Source organism: Rhinopithecus roxellana, chromosome 17 (genome assembly GCF_007565055.1).
Source record: "Rhinopithecus roxellana isolate Shanxi Qingling chromosome 17, ASM756505v1, whole genome shotgun sequence".
NCBI classification, from domain to species: domain Eukaryota; kingdom Metazoa; phylum Chordata; class Mammalia; order Primates; family Cercopithecidae; genus Rhinopithecus; species Rhinopithecus roxellana.
In genome coordinates this window covers 27989412-28016372 of record NC_044565.1, presented here as the reverse complement: position 1 = coordinate 28016372, position 26961 = coordinate 27989412, and the positions used below count along the sequence as shown (strand labels likewise).

Here is a 26961-nt window from a genome sequence, read left to right as displayed (position 1 = left end):
CAAAACTCATGCAGATGTTTTCCACTCTCATGCAGGCCTCAGAGCACTTCATTCTGTTAAATAGGTCACAAGCAGCAGACAGCTACTCACACCCACTCAGAGGCACATCTACTCCTGTCACTGATTTTTAGAAAAAAACAAAACAAAAAACAGAATATAAGACTTCAGTCCTTTACTACAAAGCCACTATAAATATGGAGCCTTTGGTAAACAACTGAGGCAAAGAACAGAGACCCTCAAAAAGACACGGCCACTTCCATAAGAGAGGACATATGGAGTTTGTGTTTGAATTATTTCATTCTGTTTATTTTACTTGGGATAGGATTGAAAATCTTGATGACGAGGCCGTAGCACGGTCAGACCATCGGCTTTTCCAGTTCTGTGTTTGCACCGTCTGTGCATCCATATTCCCCCCAAAACCAAGAAGGCCAGTGCAAGTGGAGCCAGCACAATGCCCCAGGAGAACGTGGAGGAGGCTGTGGGAAGAACAGAGTCACATCAGGAGCTGAACAGTCTCTCACTGTACAAGAAGACAGGGCAATGCAGGTGTACAGGACAAGAACGAAATTGGAGTGTGTTTTTCTTGATAAATGTGCATTGATTTTCAGAAAGCACATCCCTCACAACAACATGGAGGATATTTGAGAATGATGTCTGTGGATTAGAGAAACAAGTGAGATAGGGCAAAATCTGTTAGAAACGTCATAGGGTAAGTGGGCAAGTGCTGAGGGTTAACTTTGTTCCGACAGTGGGACACTGTACGTTTAAGATGCTGCCTGTTTATGTCTCATTTGCCCAACTGTGACAGAGCCAGGAACAATCTGCCCTTTTCCAATGAGTATGGGTGTCATGAGGATCAAAGGAAGTAGCAAAGGAAAATAAATTTTGAATAATGGAGCTGTAGGGGCCAACATGATTGCTTGGGTCCAGATATTTTATGTTCTGCTCCTTGGCGTCTCTGTGTTATGAAAATACAGGAAGAGACTCTGAACAAAAAGTTAAAAAGCAAATATGAAAACAGAGTGTTATCAGACACACTGTTGATGAGACTGGAATCCTGCATTTTTAAGCTATTATTTACCACAATCTGTTTAGTCATCCAGGAATCGACATGACCTCAGCCTGTTGCTCCAGAGAATTCTCACATCTTAAAACCCCACAAAGATTAGAAGTAAGTTCCACTGTAATTTTCTGGGCAGCTGTTTGAATACACCTCTCAGTCCTGGTGAAAGACTTTCAGCCTGTGTTCCCTGGATCAGTCACGGCCAGCCACATGCAGTGACAAGGCTCATGTTATGGAAAATTTTAAAGGTTCCCAGCATGAGGGCCAGACAAACCACAGGTTCCTTTGGCTCACTAATCTGACCCCGAGAGGGAACATTCTGATTTTTGTGGGTAAATGTGTACAACCACCATCTCTCTCCCAGCCTGCTCATCTGGAAATGATCTGAAACGCCACCCTTCCCATGTGTGCCCTCATTCTCAAACTTCACTGTGAAAAGAGCTTGTTGAGTCACAGGCTGCAGCCTCTCCCTAGGAGAATTTGACAGGGTGGATCTGGAGTAAGTCCAGAGATCTGTGTTTGTAACCAGTGGCTCAGGTGAGCGTAAGGCTGGTGGTGCACAGCGCACAGTTGAAGGAAAGTTGCGTTGGGTGCCATTCTCTGCCCTGAGGCTGGAACGCATCATTAGCTTTCCGGTTTACACTGTGTCTGTCGCTGCCTCCCCAGCAAAACATGGAGACCTGGAGCAATTTGTATTTATGTTATTGCTGTATGATTGTCCAAGAGGCATCACTGAGATTTCAGATGGGAATCACTTTGGCTTGCCTGCCGTTAGTTTCAGGCTGTCAACAGAGACTACATTAAAGGCACCTCCCCTTCCTGTTCAACAATTAAACACTGATATGAAATCAGTTTAATCAAAAATGATAATGTGGGTTTTCCTCTTCTTCTTTTTGAATGTCCTTAAATGAACGCTGGGTTGATTTGGCTGTAACCTTGTACCTATTTCTGGTCATACAATGACTTTGACCCTAAAGCTGCCCTGAACCCTGGGTAGCTCCCAATTCTCAGCTCTTGGAGGATGAAATTTCTCATCTTCAGGATAAAGAACAATCCAGCCTCCTCTAGAGGCCATGCAAAGACAGGCGATCAGTGACCCAAGGCAGAGCCACATGCAGACAGAGTGTTTCGAAGTTTACTGTAGAACCATTTCATCTGCTTTTCAAACATCAGCTTGCTATTTAAATTTTTCATTTGAGTATAATCTCCCGAAGTTCATCCTCCACGCTACCAAAAATCTTTAAAAATTGGAGGTTTCTTTTCAGCTCTCCACTAGCAGCCAATGCGAGGGAATCTCTATGGAATCATTTGGAGAACAAGTAGCTTTGTCTAGTATTCATGGAACATTCAACATGTTATATTCTCCTGTAGTGCTCCCCAAAATACATACATACCTTCCTTGACTGTGGTGCGTAGTGTCTGAAAACCCAGGGTATTACGGACAACACATTTAAAATCCATGTTCAAATCCTCTCTTGTGACAGGATCAAAAATCAATGGCACTTCAATGTAGTTCTCATTATTTTCTGAATATTCCCTGAGTTAGAAAACATTCACTTAAATATGTTGTATCAAAGGCAAGCTTGTCTTTCACAATGTAGGCATCTAAACACTCTCCATTAGAAGCACCCATTGCGCTTTTATTGTTTTCAAGTTGCATAAATTAGGAGCTCTTGCCACCATACTTGTTACTCATTTGGGACAGTTTCTAAGCCTGTTCCTGAAGGCCTGAGCATCACTGAAGTTGGTGGTCACTGGTATCAAGCAGTTGTTACACTACAGGGTTAGATAATGGGGAAGTTCATCTTCTAAGTCCCTGAATGAACAACAACAAAAAACACAGTCGTGGGAACAGAAACGTCTACTTTGAGGAAACTTGAGTCCCTCACCATTAAATCACTTGCATACTGAAGGGCAGGGAGTTTCCAGGACTCCAGCCCTCAATGGTGCCATCTCTTCTCATCTCTACTGCTGACTCTCACTCTGGAAACCTGCAGACAGCCCAGGGGAATGGCTCAGGCCAGGAGAGCTGCCATTTATAGTGTTAGAGAAATTTGTAGACACCTCACTACTATCTGTTAGTATGAATAAAAACATGGATGAGTGGATCTACTGGGAATATTTTTCTTTTATTTGTAGGGGGAATATAGGTTCCTTTAAGTAAATGGATCGTATGAGTAAGCTGAGATGGGCATTTAGTTGTGGCCAGGTCTTTCGCAATGAGAACTTGCAAGCACATGATTGTGCTAACCACACATAGCTTTTATCCACTAAATTACATCCAGAAAGATCTTTTGTGATAAGTCTTTTTCAAAAAACACAACCATTTGGCAAGCAAAAGCTCAGGCTAATTCAAAGTATCAAAACTGTGATTTTAAAAATACCTTACAATTTGGAACGTTGAATGGTCTCCCTCATAGGCAACGAGTTCCCATTTACAAAAGGTCTGATTGTTCTAGTGTCAGAGTGAGAAAACATTTTCTAGAGATGACTGCTCGTGAGAACTGAATTCTTTCTTCCTTTTATTATCAACCTTCCTTAGAGAGTGTGGCAGCCCACAGCTCCCTGAGAAACAGAAGAGGCACTACAGATCCTGTGGCTGCGTCTTGGGGTCTTTTTAAGGGTTTATGAAAATGTTTGACAGTCAGGTTGCAGAGTGGAAAATGGAAAGGTATTAACTCCAAAATACTTTTTTAACTTGTAAAAATAAAAGGATCAATGTTTAATTAAACAGCTCCAAAATGCAACATCAATACCAGCATGTCAACTGCAACTCGACTTTTAAGTATTTACAGAGAAGGTTTGATTCTCAAGATGATTTTTAGCAAAACTCAATTTTTTAAATTCTAAACATCCAACAGTTTGGAATCACAAAAAGTTACTTTTAAAGTGGTATGTGGGTCATAGTGATAACTGTCTCCAAAAGGAAGAGTGAAACCCACAGAGGTCTCCACAGAAGACCCTGGCCCACTTACTGGCGCAGCCCCTCGGTCACGCGGCCTCCCGGGTAGGCGCTCTCAATGTGGGTGTCATTGGCCGTCCACCACAGCATGGTGGTTAAGGGCGTGCCGGTTCCCAGAAACACCTTACAGGGGATTGTCAGTCTTGACCCTGTGGACAGCAAGGCACAGCATGTCAACAGCAGAACCAGCACGTCTCATCCATCAGTAAATCTGAGCCCTGAGTCTCTCCTCGGCTTCTCAAACACCCCTCACCAGCCAATTCTTTCCTTAGTGGAAAATTTAGTTTTCTCAAATGATTCTGTTCACACAGAGCTTCACTGTTTACAAAGTGCCTCTGGTTCCTACAACTGGTCTTCATGGCAGGCGAAAACCAAGAGGCACCTGAAGTTAAATGGCTTCGCCAGGGCCCCTGCGCTCCCAGGGGGCATGCTAAATTCAAGCCAACTTCCTCCGCCACTCACTTCAGTTACCTCAGACAATCCAGATCAATGTGTGGATTCTTTCTCTTTGCCCGAGGCTGGTCTTGGCTCTAATGTTTCTCCTGGGAACCCTCCATTCCCAGATGACTCTGACTGGGGATCAACCCTTCTTAAAAACACTCTATTTTCTATAGATGGCGCCCTCTGCAGTTGTGCAGGGTGATGTAGTAGGCCCCCCTGCCTCAATCATAGGAAATTATTTTTCTTTTTCATTCACCAAAGAAGAGTAGAAGGAAAAGAAGAAGAAATCCTTCTCACTTGTTTTTTCCTCGTGGGTGATATGCCTCCCTGTGGTGTGTCTTTTAATGCACCTGGCCCCACCATGGCTTGAGAATGCCAGCCCTTCTCCATCCTATGCCACTCCTATGACCTTAAAAGATCTTCCTCAGCCATAACAACCTACTAATCAGTGTCACGTGGCCCCACCACCCATTCCAGTGCGTTCAAAGCAACTGATTGGGAACTGGGCCTGAGAACTTGGCTGGGAAGCCCCAGGGAGCCAGAACACTGGGGCTCCAGTAGGTATCACCCAGTGTGCCCACTGCCCCAGATTTCCAGGTGGTTGTTCCTAGAGCTGCAGCCATGGGGACTGCTCTGTGGCAGCGGCAACCCAAGTGCCAGCCAGCAGTCCCAGCAACTGCACAAAAGCCCGCCTCCTCTATGGCCTCCAATTCAAATTTAAAATTTAAACCAACACTAAACAAAAGGAAAAAGCAAATAAATTGTTTTTTAAAAGACTCTGCAGCCAGGGTTTCATAAATGAGTATCAGACCTACAAAAACATTACCCAGAAACAAACTCATAAAAGGGTGCAGGCTTTATAGGTACACAGACGTGAATCTGAACTCCTGCCTGACTCTGAGGGTGGCCCTTTGGCCTCCACTGAGCCACTGTGATGCCCTGGGTGGCTTTTTCCTTTTGGAAAATTGAGGAAATAAAACCTACAGGATCTATGTTGAGATTGAATGGGATCCCACTGAACATAGTAGATGCTCAATAAACATCAATTCCTCCCCACCACTAGCATCAGTAGGTTGTTAGTACAGTACACTTACGTACCCTCACTGGCCACTAGTGTGGACCTGTGCTGGCCAGGATGGACTGCACACATGGGGTGAAAAGCAGAAAGCCCCACTGGTCATTTTCATAGCACCATTCAAGCAGCCTACCAGCTCTTCTGGCAACAAGAAACTGACCACAGCTGAACCCACTTTACAAATGGAGTCTTAGAGAGAGGCAGAGCGCCAGCCAAGTTTTGGTGATGTGAATTATTTTAAATACACTGAGGGTGCTGGCTCTGCCTGGGGTTCGTGCTGTTCATCTTCTCATGCAGTTGATAACTGCTGCCAGAACATTCAGATTTTCACATTCATATTTTTACAGGTGGGCTTTGCATGAAGCAAAGTATACCTGTTTTCAGATTATGCCATTTCTAATGAAACTGGCCAAAGGGAAATATTCCCTCACATTTGTTATTCCAGCCTCACATACTGGAGTTCTAAGGTCTCCACCCAGGCACACTGCACCCAGATATGGTCAGCAGACACGAGGGTTCCAAGCCCCCTGCACCCCACAGGTGCATGGAATGGTCCTCGCGGGCCTTACCCAGAGAAGCCGATATGGTCTTGAGGGGGGAAATGATCACAGGAATGGTCTCCTCTTTTTTTTCTGAGAAAGATGTAAGGAAAAGAGATTCCATTAGGAAAGGCTTCATTTGATGCTGTGGTTCAAGTCATTGTTTGGCTAATCAACTAAGTTACCCTTTCCAGTACGGTCAGTCATTATGAGAGTCAGCCTTTGTCTGGCAAAGGAAACAGGCTCTCTACAAAATCGAGCATCCCTGGCCAATGACTTCCCAGCAGAGAGATTACTGGAAGAGGCCACAGCTAAACACACATTCCGCTGACAGGAGGTCTTTGGTCCTTGCTCTATGATAAACAATTAACCATTTCCCTCCCAGACTTCCTGAACACAATCTTAAGAGTCATGTTTACAAGGTCCACGAGATAGGATTTCCCCGAAACTCGATCTGACCTAAAATATCTTCTCCACCTCTCCAAAGTGCCTGCCACAAAATACTCAAGATTCAGTTTTCTAGAAAAGGCACAGGGCTCAAGAACCACCTATTTGGATGACTAGTGTGTAACCTGACCTCGGCCACAGAAGTCTTGCTAATTGAAGAGATAAACTCCTTAGCGAGGCAGAAGTGGATCTCCAAGGGATTAGAGCCAATGTAAAGAAACCAGGCAGCCGGGCGCGGAGGCTCACGCCTGTAATCCTAGCACTTTGGGAGGCCGAGGAGGGTGGATCACGAGGTCAGGAGTTCGAGACCAGCCTGACCAACATGGTGAAACCTCGTCTCTACTAAAAATACGAAAATTAGCCGGGCGTGGTGGCACACGCCTGTCATCCCAGCTACTCAGGAGGCTGAGGCAGAAGAATCGCTTGAACCTGGGAGGTAGAGGTTGAAGTGAGCCGAGATCATGCCACTGTACTCCAGCCTGAGTGACAGAGCGAAACTCCGCCTCAAAAATAAGCAAAACGGACACCTGGGGGGTGAGGGCTGTGAGCTGTCTCCACGACGGGTCTCATCATCCTCACTTTCACTAAACAGCATTTGAAATCCTGACATGAGTACACATTAGACAGCATGGCAGGACAGCCCGAGGGGCAGACGGCTTCTCGACCACGGCCAGACGCCTTTTCCTCCCCTCAGAGTCTCACGCTGCCCTGTGGAGCTGGGGCATCCAGGGAGAGAAAGAAGCCTCCAGGATCTCAGTGCTTCTTAGACTTGAGGGTCCCCAGCATCACCTGGGGGCTTGTGAGACACAGATGGTAGCCCCCAGACTCCAGTTTCAATCAGTAGGTCTGCACGGAACCCGAGATTTGCATGTCTGTTGAGTACCCAGGTGGTGCGGCCCTGCTGGCCACCCCTTGAGAGCCACTGAGGATCACAACACAGAAAGCATGTAGGGCGGCTGCCCCCTAGTGTTCCTGCGCAGTATCGCAGAGACGGGACCGTACCGGTCCAAGGAAACGCTGGGGAGGCCTCAGTCACTGGCTTGTCCAGGAACAAGGAGCTGATAGGAACGAATCCTTACAGGACGTTAAACAAACACAACCAGGACACTTCAGTCCGTGGAAGAACGCGGTGAAACTGAATCTCTGGATTCTCTGTGAGAAAGATATCTTTTCCCCTCACAGACCAATTATTTAAACTTGGTGTATCTCCAAAGCTCTCTGAAATCCCCTCAAAAGACCCCAGTTGTGTTCATTATTCAGTATAAAAAACAAAGAATTGTGGCCCACTCTCCAAGGCAAAGTCCAAGATTTACACATGGTTACACCTGGCTCCATGTCCAGCACACAGTTGGTACGGTGTAAATGTTGAACAAATGTGAAATAATAGCCAATACTGCTCAAAACACCATTTTCAAATGAAACTCATTTTAATCAATGGCAGCTCTGACTATTTGAAATATCACTATTAAGGGCAGCTAGATCCACCTTAGGGAAGACAAATAAAAAGCGATTTCCACTGGATATTCAAGGCATGGCCCTCTGGTTAGAATACCCAATAAAATCTAAGTATCCTAAAATTATACATAAAGTTATGGCATGTGGTGACCTCTAGCCCTATAGGTGCCAAGATTCACAGGACACTTTCCAAGGAGACCTTCCAAGGAAGCCACTGCTTGACTCTCTTGAGTGGTGTGTTTTAGCCTCCATCTTGCAACCCTGTGAACTGCCCAATTCATTCACCTTTCCTCAGATCAACACCCTGATTTATACCTTTCAAAGTATCACACACGTCTTATTAATCTGATGCTTCAGGAGACTTGATGGATCTGTTTTCCCTTATCCTTCATTTCAAAGACCTGCAAGGAATTGTACGTGCACCCTCATTTGTTCTCTGCATGCTTGTTATTGAACCAGGATAGATGGATGCCTCAATGGCAAGTACTTACTCTTGATGCGTAGCTCAATACTCCTAGTGATGTTGTATTGCTGGCCTTCATGGGCAAACGTCAGGACACAGCGGTAATAGCCCGCATCTTCCAGGGCCACATCATGTACCAGTAAATGAGTGGTCCCCCTCACACTTAGAAATTTCTCATTGTCTTTATCCAAAAGAAGAGAATCCTTAAGGGAAAATGTTTTTTTAAGTTGACATTATACCAATATACATCTCAAAGGCTATGAATTGCATCATCATTATCAACCAATGTTGGATTTGCAATCCAAGAATTGCCCTGGTATTTACTTTGCCAATTTGGTACTTTGGGCCTCCTTTTGACTTTATTATTAGGGGAGGGAATTTGCTAACATATAAAACCAATAAAATTGCTAGATTTGGTTAACTACAATAGTTAGAGCGTATCTGTCTAGGCCCAATGGGAGAAAAAAGAGACTAACTCTTCTTTGACAAAGTAAGTCATCTAAAATACAAATATGTTTATGTCCTGACTGCTACCTTCAGGCCTTAGGAAGTATCTCAGAAGAGCACTAAAAATAGTCACGATAAGCTGACCAACAATGCTCAGAAGAGATGACGTTGCAGTAATTACTTTAAAAAGCATTTCAATTTTGTGAGTCAGCAACAGAAAAAATTCTGTTATAAGAAAAACTAAATAGGGGAAACGAATCCACACTTTTTATATGGACACAAGGTTCTCTGGGGTCTCTGTAGAACAAAATCCTCAAGATCAAGGCCTCCAGGAAACAGAAAGAGCTGAACGGAATTTCTAAAAACACCCTAATGAGCACACAATGTTCTCGGGGACATCGCTTTCAAAATCTTGCTTAGTCAAAGTTTGCAACAGTCAAATATAACCTTGTGTCACTTCAGAGTCCTACTCTGAATGAGAACACAGATAAAATGGAAATTGTCACATGGCTCGTGGAGTACGACTTTAAAACATATTTAATTAAAAGGAGATATTTCATTGATCTAAGTATGAGTAGTCCAATATGAAAAATGCCAAATAGGACCCAGCACCACAGTCGTTCCAGTGGTGTATGGGAATTGGCCTCCTGGGTTTGAGTTTTGACTTCACCATCTACTACTGGCTGTATGATCTTGGGAACATCCTTATGGGTCCTTATCTGTAAAAAAGGGGGATATTTACAGTTCCTAATTCACTGGGTTGCATGTAAGGGAGTTTAGAACAGGCTTGGATATAATACATGCTCAGTAATATGTAGATTATTATGAAGTGAAAAAAGATTACTAAGCATCACCATAACATCTTTGTCCATGCACATTTATTGAGCACCATTTATATGTCAAGCACTGCACTGGGTGCTTCATACACATTATTCCATTTAATCTTTGAAACAATCCCAGGTGGTGAAAGTTATTAATTGCCACTTTACAGAGGAAACAGGTACGAGAGGTGGAGTCACTCTGCCAAAGCTGCACAACAGATCAGAAAAGGAACAGAGTTTCAAACCCAGACCCATTGACGCCAGAGCCTATGCTCTTTCCTCTCCCGGTTAAACCTTTCATTTGTCCTCTTTATGCTTTTTCCAAACCAAAAGAGAATGCATTCTAGGCTGGGCTTGATGGCTCGCACCTATAATCTCAGCACTTTGGGAAGCCGAGGTGGGAGGACTACTTGAACCCAGGAGTTCGAGACCAGCCTAGCCAACATGGTGAGACCCTATCTCTATTAAAAAGAGAGAGAATGCATTCTAGAGCTCAGCCAGCTTATTCATAGGTGCTGGCTACTTTTCTCTACTTTGAGAAAATCATTTCAAAGTTTCTAATATTAAATCAATATCCTATATAGAGATCCTGTAGTTACAATACCAGTCAACCACTTAACCTGTTGTCGATTAAAGAGTTAATTCCCATTAATGGTTAAGCCAAAAACTGTACTTTTCAGTATCAATCTAGGGTCTCTATCAGGAGTTGACCAACGTTTTCAGGAAAGGGCCAGATAGGAAGTATTTTGGACCTTGGAGTCTGCAGGGTCTCCATCACAGCTAAGCCGTAATTCCCATTAATGGTTAAGCCAATAACTGTACTTATCAGTATCAATCTAGGGTCTCTATCAGGAGTTGACCAGCATTTTCAGGAAAGGGCCAGATGGGAAGTATTTTGGACCTTGGAGTCTGCAGGGTCTCCATCACAGCTAAGCCGTGCAAAAGTAGCTACAGACAGTACCTAGATAAGAGGATGTGGCTGTGTCCAGTGAGACTTAATTTAATGACCCTGAAATTTAAATTTTATGTGGTTTTCACGTCATAAAATATCCTTCTTTTCCTTTTTTTCCAACATTTAAAAAAGCGATAACTATCCTTGGCTTGTGAGCCATTCAAATCCAGGAGACAACTTGATTCCAGGGCCTAGCCATAGTTTTCCAACCCCTGGTCTACATAAGCAATAGCTGATGGCAAGATCTGATGTTCTCACTAGGAGCAATGAGCACATCAAATAACATCTATTCAACCAGACAAGGGAGCAAATTGTGTCCATATTTACTCCCTTAACAAAAAAGTTTGTTATCATGTGCTTTTTTTTTTTTTTGAGTTGGAATCTCGCTCTGTGTCCCAGGCTGGAGTGCAATGGCACAATCTTGGCTCACTGCAACCTCCACCTCCAGGGTTCAAGCGATTCTCCTGCCTCAGCCTCCCAAGTTGCCAGGATTACTGGCACCCACCACCACGCCCGGCTAATTTTTGTATTTTTAGTAGAGATGGGGTTTCAACATGTTGGCCAGCCTGGTCTCGAACTCCTGACCTCAGGTGATCTACCTGCCTCAGCCTGCCAAAATGCTGGGATTACAGGTGTGAGCCACCGTGCCCAGCCGTCATGTGCTTTTTAAAAAAACTCCTTTAATATGTCTACAAAATTATTATGTAACCTTTTTTCTACATTTTTATAGACAAATTACAGTAAAAAGTTATTTCCTTCAGCTGTTATGTACTCTGTCTTCACAAATCACTATTTCAAGCACCTTTACCCAACCCATATAAGGACTAATAAAACATATTAATTATGGCCCTTTTAAATTCTTTACAATACAGTCATCCTTCAGTTTCTTTGGGGGATCAATTTCAGGAAACATCCCCCACAGGTGCCAAAACGCAGATGCTTAAGTGGTTTATATAAAATGGTGTCATCTGTGCATATAACCTACAGACATCCTCCCATACTTTAAGTCATCTCTAGATTACTAGTAGATTACTAATACAATATAAATGCCATATATAAATACAGTCATGTGTCGCTTAACAATGGGGATAATTCTGAGAAACAAGTTAAGTGATTTCTTTGTTGTGTGAACGTCATAGGGAGTACTCGCACAGGCCTAGAGGGTAGAGCCTCCTACACACCTAGGTGACAAGATTCAGCCTGTTGCTCCTGGGTGACAAACCTGCACAGCATGTTACTGTCCTGAATATTGTAGGCAATTGGAGCACAGTGGTCAGTTTTTGTATATATAAACATGCCTAAACATAGAAAGGGCCATGTTTTGCACTATGATGTTGAGATAGCTATGACGTCACTAGGCAATAGAAATTTTTCAGCTCCATTGTAATCTTACAAGACCACCATTGTACATGCAGCCCATTGTTGACTGAAACATTGTCATGCAGCACGTGACTGTAGTTGATGCACTGTATTGGTTTCTTATTTGTATTATTTGTATTGTATTGTTATTTTATTTGTTGATTTGTTTATACTTTCAATCCGAGGTTGGTTGACTCCCAGGATGTGGAACTCACAGATATGAATGGCAAACCATATGTGTGTTTGTGTGTGTGCACTGTCTTCAGAAAATCGATATTTTATGTCTTTCCTATATGGTTAATAAAAAAAGAAAACACATTTTAGTAAAATGGTATTTTTTAAAGCTGTACCTTGTACCATTGAATCTTCACGTCAGTTTTGTCACGGGTGAATTCACTCAGGTCAGGGCACACTAATACCCCAGAGGTTGACAAGGTTAAAATTTGTGGGTATGAGATGAACGGCAGGGAAGCATCTGTATTCTCAAAAACTCTGAGCTCAATGGACACTTTGTCACAGTAAGAGGCATTTCTGATTTAAAAGGAGAAAAAGAGATAAATAGGAAGGCAAAATAAAAGTAAACTAAATGAAATTAGGCATCATTTCCCCAATTCTATTAAAACCTGCATCTGCATTTTCCAGATTAGTACAGATTGTTTCCTGATGTAAGATGGTTCAACTTAGGATTTTTTGACTTTACAATGCTGCAACACATTAAGCATTCAATAGAAACCCTATTTCAGTACAGTATTCAATAAATCACATGAGATATTCAACACTTTATTACAAAATAGGTTTTGTGTTAGATGACTTTGCCCAGCAGTAGGCTAATATAAGCGTTCTCAGCCCATTTAAGGAAGGCTAGGCTAAGTTGTGATGCTTGGTAAGTTAAGTGCATCAAGTACATTTCTGACAACACTATTTCCAACTTACAATGGGTTTATTGATATTTACGCCATTGTAAGTCGAGGAAAATCTATATTGCAATACTTCCGTCCTTGATCTTTTTGAACCCTTGGGGGGCAAAAAGTGTCATAACATAATTGTACAGAAAAAACATGTTCTGTGTTTTTCACAAAGGTCTGTCTACAAGCCCAATTCTAATGCCACCAAGGTTCATCAAGAAATCCCCAAGTCCCCTTCAAAAGGGCTTATGCCTTCCAGGTTCTGGAGCTCCTTGAGCCCAGTCCCCGCATACTCCAACTTCATGATCCAGGAAACCATATCCACATGGAGAAATTGTTTCCCAAGAACTGCTGTTTCCGTAAAAAGGAATATTTCTTTTGCTCCTTGGGGGAATGATTTATCAACTGAAGTCTAGTTTTAGAAAACTGCTGGAAACTTAGTATAAGACCCATAAAAGATTTTTGTAATACTGCATGGGGAAATTAACTTGGTAAGTTTGCTTTATTATTCTTATCATTATTATTATTTTACTAGCCTAATCATTATTTTAATGCCATAATTCTATCAAGACCTTAGAGCTGGAAAATGGGGAGAGGAAAAACCTTTCTGGAAACTTGGGGAAAATGGATAGAGGACAGAAAACAGTAATTAAAACTACTTTTTAAGTAGAAAAATATACAAATATAATTATCTCAGCTAAATTTCTGGCTACCTGAGACACATGAGACTTTGACATAGAAAATGAGGATGTCTTACATATAGGGGTAAAAATTAGTTGCACAGCAAAATCTAAACCATCCATATCCGAACAAGTAACAAAATGTAAAAAAAAAAACAAAAAGTGAAAGAAATGTGTTAAAAGCTTACCACTTGAAAGTAAAAAGAATTAATTTAAATATATGAGGCCAATATGTGTATTATATTTAGCTTAAAAAAGGAAAATAGATGAACAAATATTATATTTTATGCATAAAGAAATACAGAATGTTAACTCTCACCTTGAAAAATGCATAATCTCACTGCATGTTGAATAAAGGCAGCTGAGGACAAATCTAAAGACCAGGGCCTACTTGAATAACAGTCACACAGCAGGTAGCCTACAGGGAGTAGATGTAGGCCAGGCCCTGTGCTGTGAACTTTGCACATGTTATTTCATTTATAGTCCAGCCCCCATGAAGTAGGAATTACTATTACATCATTTTTATATGAAAAAACTAGGTGTACAGAAATTAAGTGGGCTATACAGCCACAAAGAGGTCAAACCAAAATGGGAAGCCCAGCAAGGCTCTGGGAAAACCCATAAATCAGAGCACTATCTTCAGAAACCAAGCTTAGTAGACATATTGAAAGTCACAACGCTGTTCACATTATTGATCTGGTAATTCCCCTTGAGCAAGAAACTTCATGAAAATAACTCAAAAGAAAGAGAAGGGTGGGGGGCAATTTGATCACCACTTGCACTCCCCATGTAGTGTGGCACCCCCATGGCAAAAGTATGACAGTCATTAGTAGTGTTGCTCACCAAAGAGACCCAGTTCTCCCCATTCTGAGCACATGGGGTACCACATGTCCTCATCCCCACTATAGGTGGGTGCAGTTATATGGCTCTTCCCAGCTCACGAGTTGTATGTGTGACCCTTCTACATGAAAGTTGTAACGGCCATGAGAGACCCTCCAAAGCAGGCTTCCTTCTGCTCTAGCAACCAAACAACAACATTTGAAATAGTAACTGTGACTGCTCCTTCAGCCTGAGTCCCTGAGTGTGTGCAAACCCACAGTAGACCTGTTAAATAAGCCGTTGTTATTTTAAGCCACTGAGATTTGGGAGCTGTTGGTTACAACAGCATACTGTAAAAGAGTCTGCCTACTCTTTCTTTTTCTTTTCCTTCTCTTTCTTCCTTCCTTCCTTTCTTCCTTCCTTCCTTTCTTCCTTCCTTTTTTTTTTTTTTTTTTTGCTGTGATACAAAGTAAGGTGTTTATTTGCAGAACACCAAGCAAGGAGGCCCAGGCAGCAACTGCTCAAATCCTGACCTCTCTGATGGCTTGCATTCTTGCCTACTCTGACTCACCATGTGGGTTCTAGTTCACAAGATCTTAAACAATCATGGAAACAGGGCAGTCTCTTGCCTCGTGACTATCAATGCTAAAGAGTATTATGGCAACTGCTGGTGATTCTCACTCGATTAGAACCCCAGTCTTACAGTTGACAAAGAGTATTAGAGGTCAGCCAGGTAAACCTTCCCATGATGCAAAGAAAGTTTGACACATACTGGGATTTCCCCTGACCCCTCAATCTCTGCTCTTTTTTTTCCTACAAAAATTGATCGTAAAAACAAACTTTAGGACAAACACGACTCAGCTCACATCTCCCTGATTTTTGCACAGTCTCACTTTCAGTAGTCATGAGGATTGCCTTTTGGGAAGGACAGGGAATTCTTATGTATATATTGACCACCTTCCATGGCACGTCCCACACTACCTCCTTCACATGCTGTGATCTCATATAACCCTCTCAACAAACTTCTTTACAGGGGAGAAAACTAACACCCATAAAAGTCAAGTGATAAGCCCAAGGTCCCACCAGATAGGAAGTGAGAGAGCTAAGATTCCCATCTGTCTTTCTGACTTCAGGTTTCATGTTTTCTTACTACACTGTGAAGTTTTCCTAGTAGTGCTCATTAGAGAAAATTAGAATTTTTACTGTGAAAAAGAAAGAAGAAACATGCATTTATAACTATTGCAAAACCAGACATCCACATTTTCCTAGCATAAGAATAGGAGATGATTTGCCTGTTTTTTAGGCAAGGTTCAATTGCTTATAGTTGGGGCTAAGCATATGGATGGTAGTGTCAAGCTGGGTTTGATTTGAAAAGATTCTCAATTTCACACACACACGCACATGCGCACACACACACATAGAGGGCACCCTCCACCTCATATCTCCTCCCACAGCCCACATCCCCTGCCACACACACACCCAGCCTAGGACTGAGGCTGATGTGACCTGAAATTTTTTCCATTCACCAGTAATTCCTTTGTGCTAAGAACGTCACTTCTCTGGTTCTTTTTCTAAATATACATATTCCTGGATACAGTTCTTCTTAAGTCAAATGAGTTCATGAAATCTGGAGACTCTGAAGCCAGCTGGTGGAAGGAGCAAGCAGAGCCTCTGGAGGAACAGAAGCAGCAGCTGAAGAGAGAGGCCAAAACACTAGTTCCCAATCAAGCCGAGGGTTGTCTTAGTTCAGAAGAACGAAGCCAAGAAACTTTTTAAGATCACCAACACTAGGCCTAAAACTTCAACCATCAAGAAGCAGTAGGACATGTCAAGACCATTCAATGGGGAAAGGACAGTCTTTTCAGCAAATAGTACTGGAGAAACTGGATATCCACATGCAAAACAATGAAACTGGACCCTTACCTAACACCATATACAAAAATTAACTCAAAATGGATCAAAAAACAAAACACGGCCAGGCGTGGTGGCTCGCGCCTGTAATCCCAGCACTTTGGGAGGTCAAGGCGGGCGGATCACGAGGTCAGGAGATCGAGACCATCCTGGCTAACACGGTGAAACTCTATCTCTACTAAAAATACAAAAAATTAGCCAGGCATGGTGGTGGGCACCTGTAGTCCCAGCTATGCGGGAGGCTGAGGCAGAACGGCGTGAACCCAGGAGACAGAGCTTGCAGTGAGCCAAGATCACGCCACTGCACTCCAGCCTGGGTGACAGAGCGAGAATCCGTCTCAAAAAAACAACAACAACTGACAAACAAAAAAAAAACCTTAAGATCTAAAACTATAAAATTATTAGAAGAAAACAAAGGAGAAAATCTTCATGACATTGGATTGGGCAATGATTTCTTAACACTAAAAGAACAGGCAATAAAAGAAAAAAAAATAGATAAACTGAACTTGATCAAAATTAAAACCTTTTGTGTAACAAATGACACTATGAACAGAGTGAACATGCAACCTAGACAACAGGAGAAAATATTTCTAAATATATGTCTTATAAGGCAAGGGGTTAATAACCAGGAAATGTAAAGAACTCCTACAACTCAACAACAACAGCAAAATTCAGTTTTTAAAGTGGGCAAAGGACTTGAGTAGACATCTCCAGAGAAGATGCACAGATGGTTAATAAGCACATAAAAAGATGCTCAGCATCACTAATCATTAGGAAGATGGAAATCAAAGCCACAATGAGAGACCCCTTCATATCCATTAGGATGATTATTATCAAAAATAACAGAAAATAACAGGTGTTGGTGAGTACGTAGAGAAATTGAGTTTGGGCACTGTTGGTGGGAATGAAAAATGGTACAGCCACTATGGAAAACAGTATGGTAGTTCCTCAAAATTAAATATAGAATTAACAGATGATCCAGTAGTTCCTCTTTGGGGTCTATACCCAGAAGAACTGAAAGCAGAGATTCGAACAGATATCTTCACATCCATGTTCTTGTTGGATTCACAATAGCTGAAAGGAGGAAGCAAGCCAAGTGTCCCTGGATGGATAAATAGATAACAAAATGTGGTACATACATAAAACGGAATAATAATATTCCACCTCATAAAGGAAGGAAACTCTGACTCATGCTACAATATGAACGAACCTTGAAAACATTATGCTAAGTGAAACAATTCAGTCACAGAAAGACTGATTCCACTTAAAGGATTTAAACGAGGTACCTAGAGTAGTCAAAATTACAGAGTCAGAGAGCAGAATGGTGGTTGCCTGAGGCTGGAGCGACAGGGAAAGGGGAGTTATTGTTTAATGGGTTCAGAGTTTCAGTTTGTGAGGATGAAAAAGTCCTAGAGATGGATAGTGGTGATGGTCCCCTGATCTGTACACTAAAAAATGTTTAAGATGATAAATTTTTTGTTATGTGTATTTTTCTACAGTTAAAGGGGAAGAAAGCAACTGGGCAAAGAGGGAGGAGGACTGGACCCAGGGTCAGGAGACTTGGGCTCCAGAGTCAGCTCTACCACATACCACCTGGGGAACTTTCCAAGCCAGCTTGGTTCCCTCATCCTTACAACGAGCAGTTGGACTAATTTAATCCTAAGGTCTTACCCAGCTCTAAAATCCTATTCAGAGTAAAATCCTATTCTATGTCTATTTCTTGGTTCCTTACCATGAGCTTCAACAGTGAACAACATAGACCAAGTCCCTGCCCTCACAGAGTTTGCATTCTAATGGGGTAGATGAACATTAAATACGGTAACACACACAAATGTGTCAGATGGGAGAATTCTATCCCAAGGAAACTACAGCAGGGTAAGGAGAGAGTGACAGAGGGAAGGGTCAGCTAAAATGGCTAGGGACGTTGTCTCCAAAGAGGTGGCATTTGAGCAAAGACTAAACGGAGAGAGAATGAGCCTGTAGGGTTGTGGAGGTATGTCAGGAACAGCAAGGGGGATGCAATGTGGATTCACTGGATTTGTATTTTGTACACTGGATTCTGAGATCCAGATCATGACTGAAGACCCTCACAAGCCTCCATCCTGCCAGGATCCCCTCCCCAGCACTGCACAGAGAGGCTTACCTAGTAGTGCAGACGTAGGTGCCAGAGTCCTCCTGCAATGCTGGCAGAAGCCACAGAACACCATCCTGGGCCCACATCCGTGTCTCTTCTCCTGGGACCATCCTAGCAGAGTCATTTTTATGCCATGTCAGGTTGATGTGGGGGCTGACAGAGGCCCACAACCGGTAGGGCACCTGGGGGCACCTCAGGGCCACAGGCTCCCCTTCCAGCCTGAACTCCCGCTTGTAATGCCTCCCACGAAACCGGCAGCTTCTGGCAGCCCCTGAAGGACAGAGAGCCCATGGTCAGGCTTTGGGTCCAAAACTTGCTCAGACCGTAAAACCTCTCTGGACCCAGGACAGATCCTGATTCTGGCAGGGAGACCTGGAGCACATTAGAGGAAAATGTCATTTGTCCCTAACAAAATGACCTACACCCTGGGGTACTATCAAACTCCCTCCCTACCCCATTATTATGCTTTCAAAATTTCCAAATAACAAGTTCAGTGCTACTATCCGTTCCAACTTACATTTGTGAAGAAAGTTAAATCAGGTTTCTATGGTGACAAAAAATTAAAGATTAAAAACTATGGCCATATTTTTCACTTGCTGACTTCTCATCATTAAAAGTAGATCTGAGCTGAGTTCAGACGGTAAAAGCTTAGTTCTGGCGTATTGTGTGGTTAAACTCCAAAGGCAACTTTGTTAAGGGCAAACACTTCACTTCTTCAGTTTGCTCTTTGACAAGCACATTCGCACTGTGCTTTTCTTTTTTCTTTTTTTTTTAATTTTTCCTTTTTTATTTTATTTATTATTATTATTGTTTGAGACAGGGTCTCACTCTGTTGCCCTGCTGGAGTGGAGTGATGCAGTCTCCACTCACTGCAGCCTCAACCTCCCTGGGCTCAAGCACTCCTGTCGCCTCAGCCTCTGGAGTAGCCGGGACTACAGGAACTCACCACCACGCCCAAGTAATTTTCTTTTTTTTTTTCTTTTCTTTCTTTTTTTTTTTTTTTTTTGAGACGGCGTCTCGCTCTGTCGCCCAGGCTGGAGTGCAATGGCGCGATCTCCGCTCACTGCAAGCTCTGCCGCTTCCCGGGTTCACGCCATTCTCCTCCCTCAGCCCCCCGAGAAGCTGGGACGCCCGGCTAATTTTCTTGTATTTTTTACTAGAGACGAGGTTTCACCGTGTTTACGAGGATGGTCTCGATATCCTGAGCTCGCGACCCGCCTGCCTCGGCCTCCCAAAGTGCTGGGATTACAGGCGTGAGCCACCGTACCCCGCCTGTTTTTTTTTTTGTTTTGTTTTTTTAATGTGGAGACGTGGGTCTCTCTGTATTGCCCAGACTGGTCTCAAACTCCTGGGCTCAAGCAATCCACCCGCCTAGGGCTCTCAAGGACTAAGATTACAGCCGGGCGCCACCGAGCTCGGCCCACACTTTGCTTTCTGACAAAAAAAACTTCGCTAGATAACAGCTTTCCCCAGAGAAGCCGCAGTTCTGACAAAAAACTTCACTAGATAACAGCTTTCCCCAGAGAAGCCGCAGTTCTGACAAAAAACTTCACCAGATAACAGCTTTCCCCAGGGAAGCTGCAGGCAAGTCTTTTTGCATCTGAAGGCTTTACTTCTTACCTGTGTGCGCCGCAGGCTGAAGGGTGAAGGCAGAAACTCCCATTACCAACACGTACAACCGGAACATGGCTCCTGACAACTTCCGGAAGACACAGGAAGTGGAGGACTGCGGCCCAGCACTACGTGGCCTAAGGGAGGAAACAAGAGGTGTCACCAGGAAACAAGAACCCTGCAGAGAGGATCCCTTGAAGATGTGGTAGGAGCGGGGTCTGGAGGCTTCACGGGATGATAGGAACCGTTTTGCCTACTCTGTTTAAGAAGAAAATTCAAAATTTTTGGATTTGTTTCTCTGCAGCTATATTCACTGAACATGTCTAAAGTCAAATCCCTGTAGCACCCAGAGGCGTGCTTGGCAGAGGGGTTCCACCCCCTAAGCTGTTGTCTCTGCAGAGACCTGCCTTAGCCATTCCTGCCCCTTGGCCAGAGATGCTGTTTCCTCAGCTAAGGCCACTGCCCATGCCCTCTCTGCTCAGACTTCACTTTCTTGGTGAGGTCTCCCTCACCTCCCTGTCTAAAATTGCACCACATTTAATCCCAATACTCGGTGTTTTCCTTTTCTTCCCTGTCATTCTCTACGGCATTCATCATCAGCCTTGTCTCCCCTCTCCGGAATTCAGGCTCCACGGATGGAAGGACTGTGAAAAGACAATAAAGACTTGGGACCCCCAGTTCACTCTGCCAAAAGGAAAAACTTAAGCTGAAAGCTGAGTCCTACAAGAAGCTGCTTTTCCTTCTGTTCCTAAGCAGACAGCTACTGGTAAAAGGTTTTAAAAACTCTCCACAGGTAGCCACTCTGTGTTCACCTCATGTAAAGAGCAGATTTACTGAGTACAAGGGGAATGTAACTGACTATTCCCTACCTGTTTCTTTTCCCTTGCAACATGTGGATTCAGTAATGACCACACCCTCCCTCTCTCCCCTCCAGCCTGCTTTTCAATAGGGGAAAACCTTTACATATTGAAGCCCTCCAAATCATCTTTGGAGAAAGGCACAGACCACAGACTGTTTTTTCTATGATTCCATGTTTTTTCTCCTGGGGATTGTCCTTAACCTTGGCAAAATAAGCTTCTAAATTATTAAGACTGTTGGATACTTTTTGATTGACGGAACCCTGCTTTATCTTATTCATAGTTATATCCCTAACTCCCATTTTTTGAATGAATGAATGAATGAATGAATGAATGAGTGAATGGATCACTGGAAGCCCAAGGGTCCTCGTATTTCACTTGTCAGAGAATTTTCCCTATATCCCCTATGGATTAGCTCCTATTTTACATACAATTCTGACTTGCGCGAGGGATTCGATGTCCTGCTAACACCCTGGTCTACAGCATCCCAGGGAGAAAAGCAACATGAAATCCAACACAGAAATAGCTTATACGAGTTTATGAAGCACTCCTCCCCCAGTCCCCCCAAAGACTGAAATGTCAGATGCCCTCCTTGTCTCCCTGAGGACCTTCTCACACTAACACAAGTGTCCCGTGTCTGCTAACCACGGCCACAACGACGCTGCTTAACAAACCAACGACCCCAGAACTGAATGGTGTGAAACAACGGTCATTCACTCTTGCTCACAAGTCTGTGGGAAAGATGGCAGTTGGTTAACCTAAACTAGGCTGGGTTAGGCCTGGCTCTGAGCTGCAGATGGGGTCCGAGTCTGCTCTGTGGGTGTCTCATCCTCCTTGGACCAGTAAGCTTCCTGGGAGATGATCCTCTTTGGGGATGGCGAAAATGGAAACAATGCAGCCAAAAGCACACACCAGGCCACACGGGGAACTAGCTCACTCCTGTTGGCCCACATTCCGTTCACCACAGCAAGTCAACGCCCCACCCAGTCATCAGCAGGGCGGGAAGTGGGAGTGGTCATGCCAGCTGCCATACTTGACTCTTCTGGCTCCACAAGGATGGTGACAACCTTGGGGCAGAGCCCTGATCTTGCTCACAACCCTCATGGCCCACACACCAGAACATACCGGGGAATGTTTATGACTGAAAGTCCTCCCACGGCAGGAGTTGTGAACGAATCCAGGGGAAAAATTCCCAGCCACATTTTCCTTGAGTTGTTCCCTGCTCCTGGCACAGATATCTCTGGAAATGACTTGCAGTAAACCCAGGGTGGCATTGAGGAACCGACCCTCGCACTCCAGAAACCCTCCCTCGTGAGTGGGGAACCCTGAGTCCAAAGACTCAGAGTTACAGTCTGAGCTCCCCGTTCTGGTAACCTGAGATATTCCCCTTAGCTCTGTATCTCGCCTGGAGCTTTCTCGCTTAAACTCTCTGTTTCCACACAATACTATTCTTCACAAGTTTCTGAAGCACAAATAGTTCCTGTGACTTTACCCCTCACCACACTGTCAGGTTTGCCAGATGAAGGTCACATAAACATCCACCAAGCTGCTGTGTCCTCCTTAGACATGCATTAGCTTCTCACATCCCCAACTATACTGGTCCAAGCCAGACTCCCTAGTGCTCCAGTAAGGACATGAAAGAAGTAGGAATTAAATACACTGTAGCTAACCAATACCACGTATCAGGATAAGTAAATGAAGTCAAAGTTGGTGTTGTAGGGACTAGTGTAATAGCAACAGCTATTGTACCAAATATTGAATATTCGTTCTTGTATTTTATCCCCACAAAGTGAGTATCATGCTGATTTTACAGAGGATGTATTATAAGAGTTCAAAGAGGCCTGGCCGAGATCTTACAGCTAGTAAGCAGACGTTGAAATTTAACCCCAGCACTGGTGATTCCAAAGCCCTTGCTCTTTGAAAATGCACCTTCTATGACAGATGTTGCTAGTTTCTTCTCCCAATATCTGTCATCCCTGCATCCCCAATAATAGAACCCCCAAATCTTACCTGGGCACATGGCCCTCTAGACACAAAGACATTTCCCATCATCCTTTGCAACATGAAGTGACCATGTGACAAAATGTGGGTCAATGAGATGTGAGTGGAAGTGTCATGTGATCCCCCCGGGAGGTCTCCACTGATCTTCCTTCCTCCTGCTCAGTGTGGATATGGTGGCTGGATTGTGGTCACCATCGTGAACTACAAGGTACAGACCACTCACTGAATGCAATAGGGCAGTAAGAGAGGAACCTGAGTCCTTGGTGGCTTCATGAAGCCGGCCACCACCCTGGACTACCTTTTTTATGTGTCCAGGCTTTCTGTCACGCACACCGAGCCTATTCCCAATGTATTCTTTTTCCAGAGTTTATAAAAAGATCCCAGGGGAAGGAGCCCTGCCAGGTACTGTTAGGCATTGTGTTCTCACAGTCTTCTTTCTGATACTCAACTATTTCAAGGAAACAGTTTCTGCTGGTTGACTCTAAAAGTCACTTTGACTCAAAGTCAGGAGCTGACGTGCAGCCTCCCCTCGGATGAAAGCACCCCACTATGCTCACGTTCTCTCAGGTTCAGGCTTATGGTAATTATGGGAGGGTTTGTAACCATGTTTAAAATTACTTTGACACCAGAAAGTCAGGCTGTGCCATTCAGGATCAGTCAGTAGCTAACGCTTCACAGAGCTATGGAGCTGAAGAGTCTTCGAGAAATCTAATGAAGTCTCTCCTTTCTATAGGTAAAGTGAGTTTCAAGTTAACTCTCTTCTTCAAATCATATGGCTGGTGGCTGAGAAGAAGTAGTTCAACAAGGACCCTGTTCCAATGGAATGAATCCTAAATGCTGTCCTCCTCCAGTAACTGCCAGCCCCATGCACCCCCACCCCCATCTCTAGCCAAGGGAATTGTCTTGGTTTCTCTCCCTGGACTCGGGCAAAAGAGCTGCTTTACCGTGACTTCTTCAGGAAGTGGCTGCAGAAAAGTAAACCACAAACACATAGTAGTGACAGTTTTCAACAATCAAAACCTCAGTAAAAGGTTGGAACCAAAATTGCTGTAGTGTGGGAAACAGTAAATTTTTGGCAGGCCCAGAGGGGAAAACAAATTATTTTTGCAGAAATTTGCAGCAAAACACTACTCTCCTAGCCTACTTTCTTTAAATGAGTTTTTAAATCACAGACAACTTACATTTCTGCTGGAATCTGAGTTGACCTTCTTACTGGAAGAAAGAGATTTCAAGGGCAACTCCTTCCAAGTATTTGAGTTAGAATTCTATCTTTTTTTTTTTTTTTTTTTTTTTTTTTTTGTCAAGTAACCATGTTTCACCACATTCAACATGAGAAAACAGAGGCGTATGATGAAAAGCAGGACCAGGCATAAGAAAAAGACAAAAATGTGTGAAGTGTGAAAGGAAGGTAAAAGAATGCTGGAAGGTAGAAAGAGCTGATGGCACAGCCCTGAGTTGGACAGGTGGTACAGCACGCACTGAGGCCCAGGTAACCATTACCTGCCTTTGATTCCCAGCTGTCTGCAGCTTCCGGTCATAGACAGTACATATAGCCTAAAAGGATGTAAGTGTTTACTCCACTTAAGTTTTTAAAATTACAAAAAGACTGAAAAGTTGAAAGCATACTATGACAAATGCAAGTATATATTTCACTAGATTCGCTGTTGCTGACATTTTGCTGCATTCGCTTTATTCTCATTCTCTCTCCCTCTTTTTCTCTCTCTATATACACACAGGCACATAGACATAGACATAGACATAGAGATAGACATAGACATAGACCCAGACACAGACCGAGACCGAGACGGAGACATAGACACAGACACAAACACAGACCTAGACCTAGACCTAGACCTAGACCTAGACCTAGACCCAGACACAGACCAAGACATAGACCTAGACCTAGACCTAGACCTAGACCTAGACCTAGACACAGACCTAGACCCATACACAGACACAAACACAGACCGAGACATAGACACAGACATAGACGCAGACGCAGACGCAGACGCAGACGCAGACACAGACCTAGACCTAGACCTAGACCCAGACACAGACACAGATACAGACACAAACCAAGACATAGATATAGACATAGACATAGACTTAGACACAGACCTAGACACAGACACAGACACAGACCTAGACATAGACATAGACATAGACATAGACATAGACATAGACATAGACATGAACACAGACCTAGACACAGACACAGACACAGACCAAGACATAGACATAGACATAGACATAGAGATAGACATAGACATAGACCCAGACACAGACCGAGACCGAGACGGAGACATAGACACAGACACAAACACAGACACAGACACAGACACAGACACAGACCTAGACCTAGACCTAGACCTAGACCCAGACACAGACCAAGACATAGACCTAGACCTAGACCTAGACCTCGACCTAGACACAGACCTAGACCCATACACAGACACAAACACAGACCGAGACATAGACATAGACGCAGACGCAGACGCAGATGCAGACGCAGACACAGACCTAGACCCAGACACAGACACAGACACAGATACAGACACAGACCGAGACATAGATATATACGTAGACATAGACTTAGACACAGACCTAGACACAGACACAGACACAGACCTAGACATAGACATAGACATAGACATAGACATAGACATAGACATAGACATGAACACAGACCTAGACACAGACACAGACACAGACCAAGACATAGACATAGACATAGACCTAGACCTAGACCTAGACACAGACACAGACCTAGACCCATACACAGACAGACACAGACCTAGACCTAGACCCAGACCCAGACACAGCCACAGCCACAGACACAGACGTAGATACAGACACAGACACCAACACAGCCACAGACACAGACACGGCCACAGACAAAGACACCAACACAGCCACAGACACAGACATGGCCACGGCCACAGACACAGACACAGACACAGACACAGACACAGACACAGACACATAGACATATTTTCTCCTGAACACCTGAAAGTTGCAGACATCATCAAACTTCACCTCTAAATACTTCAGAATACGTGCAGGAATATATTTTTTAACAGAACCTAGTAAGTAAACGATAGATCCAGAAAAGAATTTTCAAGGATGTAGAAGGAGTAACAATTTTATTTGATAATATATTTGAATATATCTGGACTGAATTCACCTAGAAGATTAAACTCTTCTTTATTTCTATCATTATCTTGTTCCCAGAAGTTTTCAGGCAACTGTCTCATCTCTGAGTCAGGTGGCACAGTCATTCAAAGAACAAAATCACGGTGGCAGGTGCTGAATGTTAATGAAGTCACATAGCTATCAGGCCTTACACCTATCACTGAGTCACCTGTAGTGTGTAAAATGAATTCCTAAGAGCCCAAACATGTTTTATGAATGTCGTATAAATTCTTCGAAACCCATGAGGAAATAAATATTTACATCAAAATTAAACCTGGAAATTTTTTATAAATTCAAAGGTGAAACAATATAAAATGTATTTTTTAACTAAGTCCTAGGAAATCACAGAATTTTAAGAGGGAAGACTTTCTAGACTCAGATACAGAGAAATACATGACCAGGTTTCAGGCAGCTTTTATTGAAAAATGTGCTGGCTCAAAACAAAAACCTAGATGAGTTGTCCAGAAACTATTTTGGTTCTATAGGAAGGAAAAAAGCTAGACAAGGAATCAGCCTCCGAGCAGCAGGCTGAGACTGTTCCTGGTCTGCATAGCTGTGTCAGAATGACACCTGCTGATGTCCTGGACACTAATCTCCCATCCCTGGTGGGACCTGGTGAGACAGATTGCTTCCTGGAGGCCACACTGCAGGGACACCCATCTTTGGCAGAATAGGGCATTGACTCACACTGGGCTGAATCTCAGAGGAGTAAATTGGCAGAAACTGATACAAACGGTTCCACCAAGGCATAGGCACTCTCTTTATACTGTCTGCCAGCAAACATCCCTTTTTGCTAAAACCACCACTGAAGTATCTCTTAATCAGTG

General features: G+C 43.5%; 1 protein-coding gene across 3 annotated transcripts in view; it reads right to left on the bottom strand.

Moving 5' to 3' along the window:
• Window positions 1–278: 278 nt before the first annotated feature.
• IL1R2 (interleukin 1 receptor type 2) overlaps window positions 279–26961 on the bottom strand; it is a 35752-nt gene continuing 9069 nt past the window's right edge. For all 3 annotated transcript variants that reach the window (XM_010386229.2, XM_010386231.2, XM_030921669.1), the window contains exons 2-9: window positions 20094–20221; window positions 18483–18744; window positions 12375–12555; window positions 8474–8648; window positions 6111–6173; window positions 4039–4174; window positions 2458–2600; window positions 279–476 (exon numbers count right to left, since the gene is read on the bottom strand). In XM_010386229.2, coding sequence (XP_010384531.1) covers window positions 310–476; window positions 2458–2600; window positions 4039–4174; window positions 6111–6173; window positions 8474–8648; window positions 12375–12555; window positions 18483–18744; window positions 20094–20160 — 1194 coding nt within the window. In that variant the 5' untranslated portion in view covers window positions 20161–20221 and the 3' untranslated portion in view covers window positions 279–309. The remainder of the gene's footprint in view (window positions 477–2457; window positions 2601–4038; window positions 4175–6110; window positions 6174–8473; window positions 8649–12374; window positions 12556–18482; window positions 18745–20093; window positions 20222–26961) is intronic.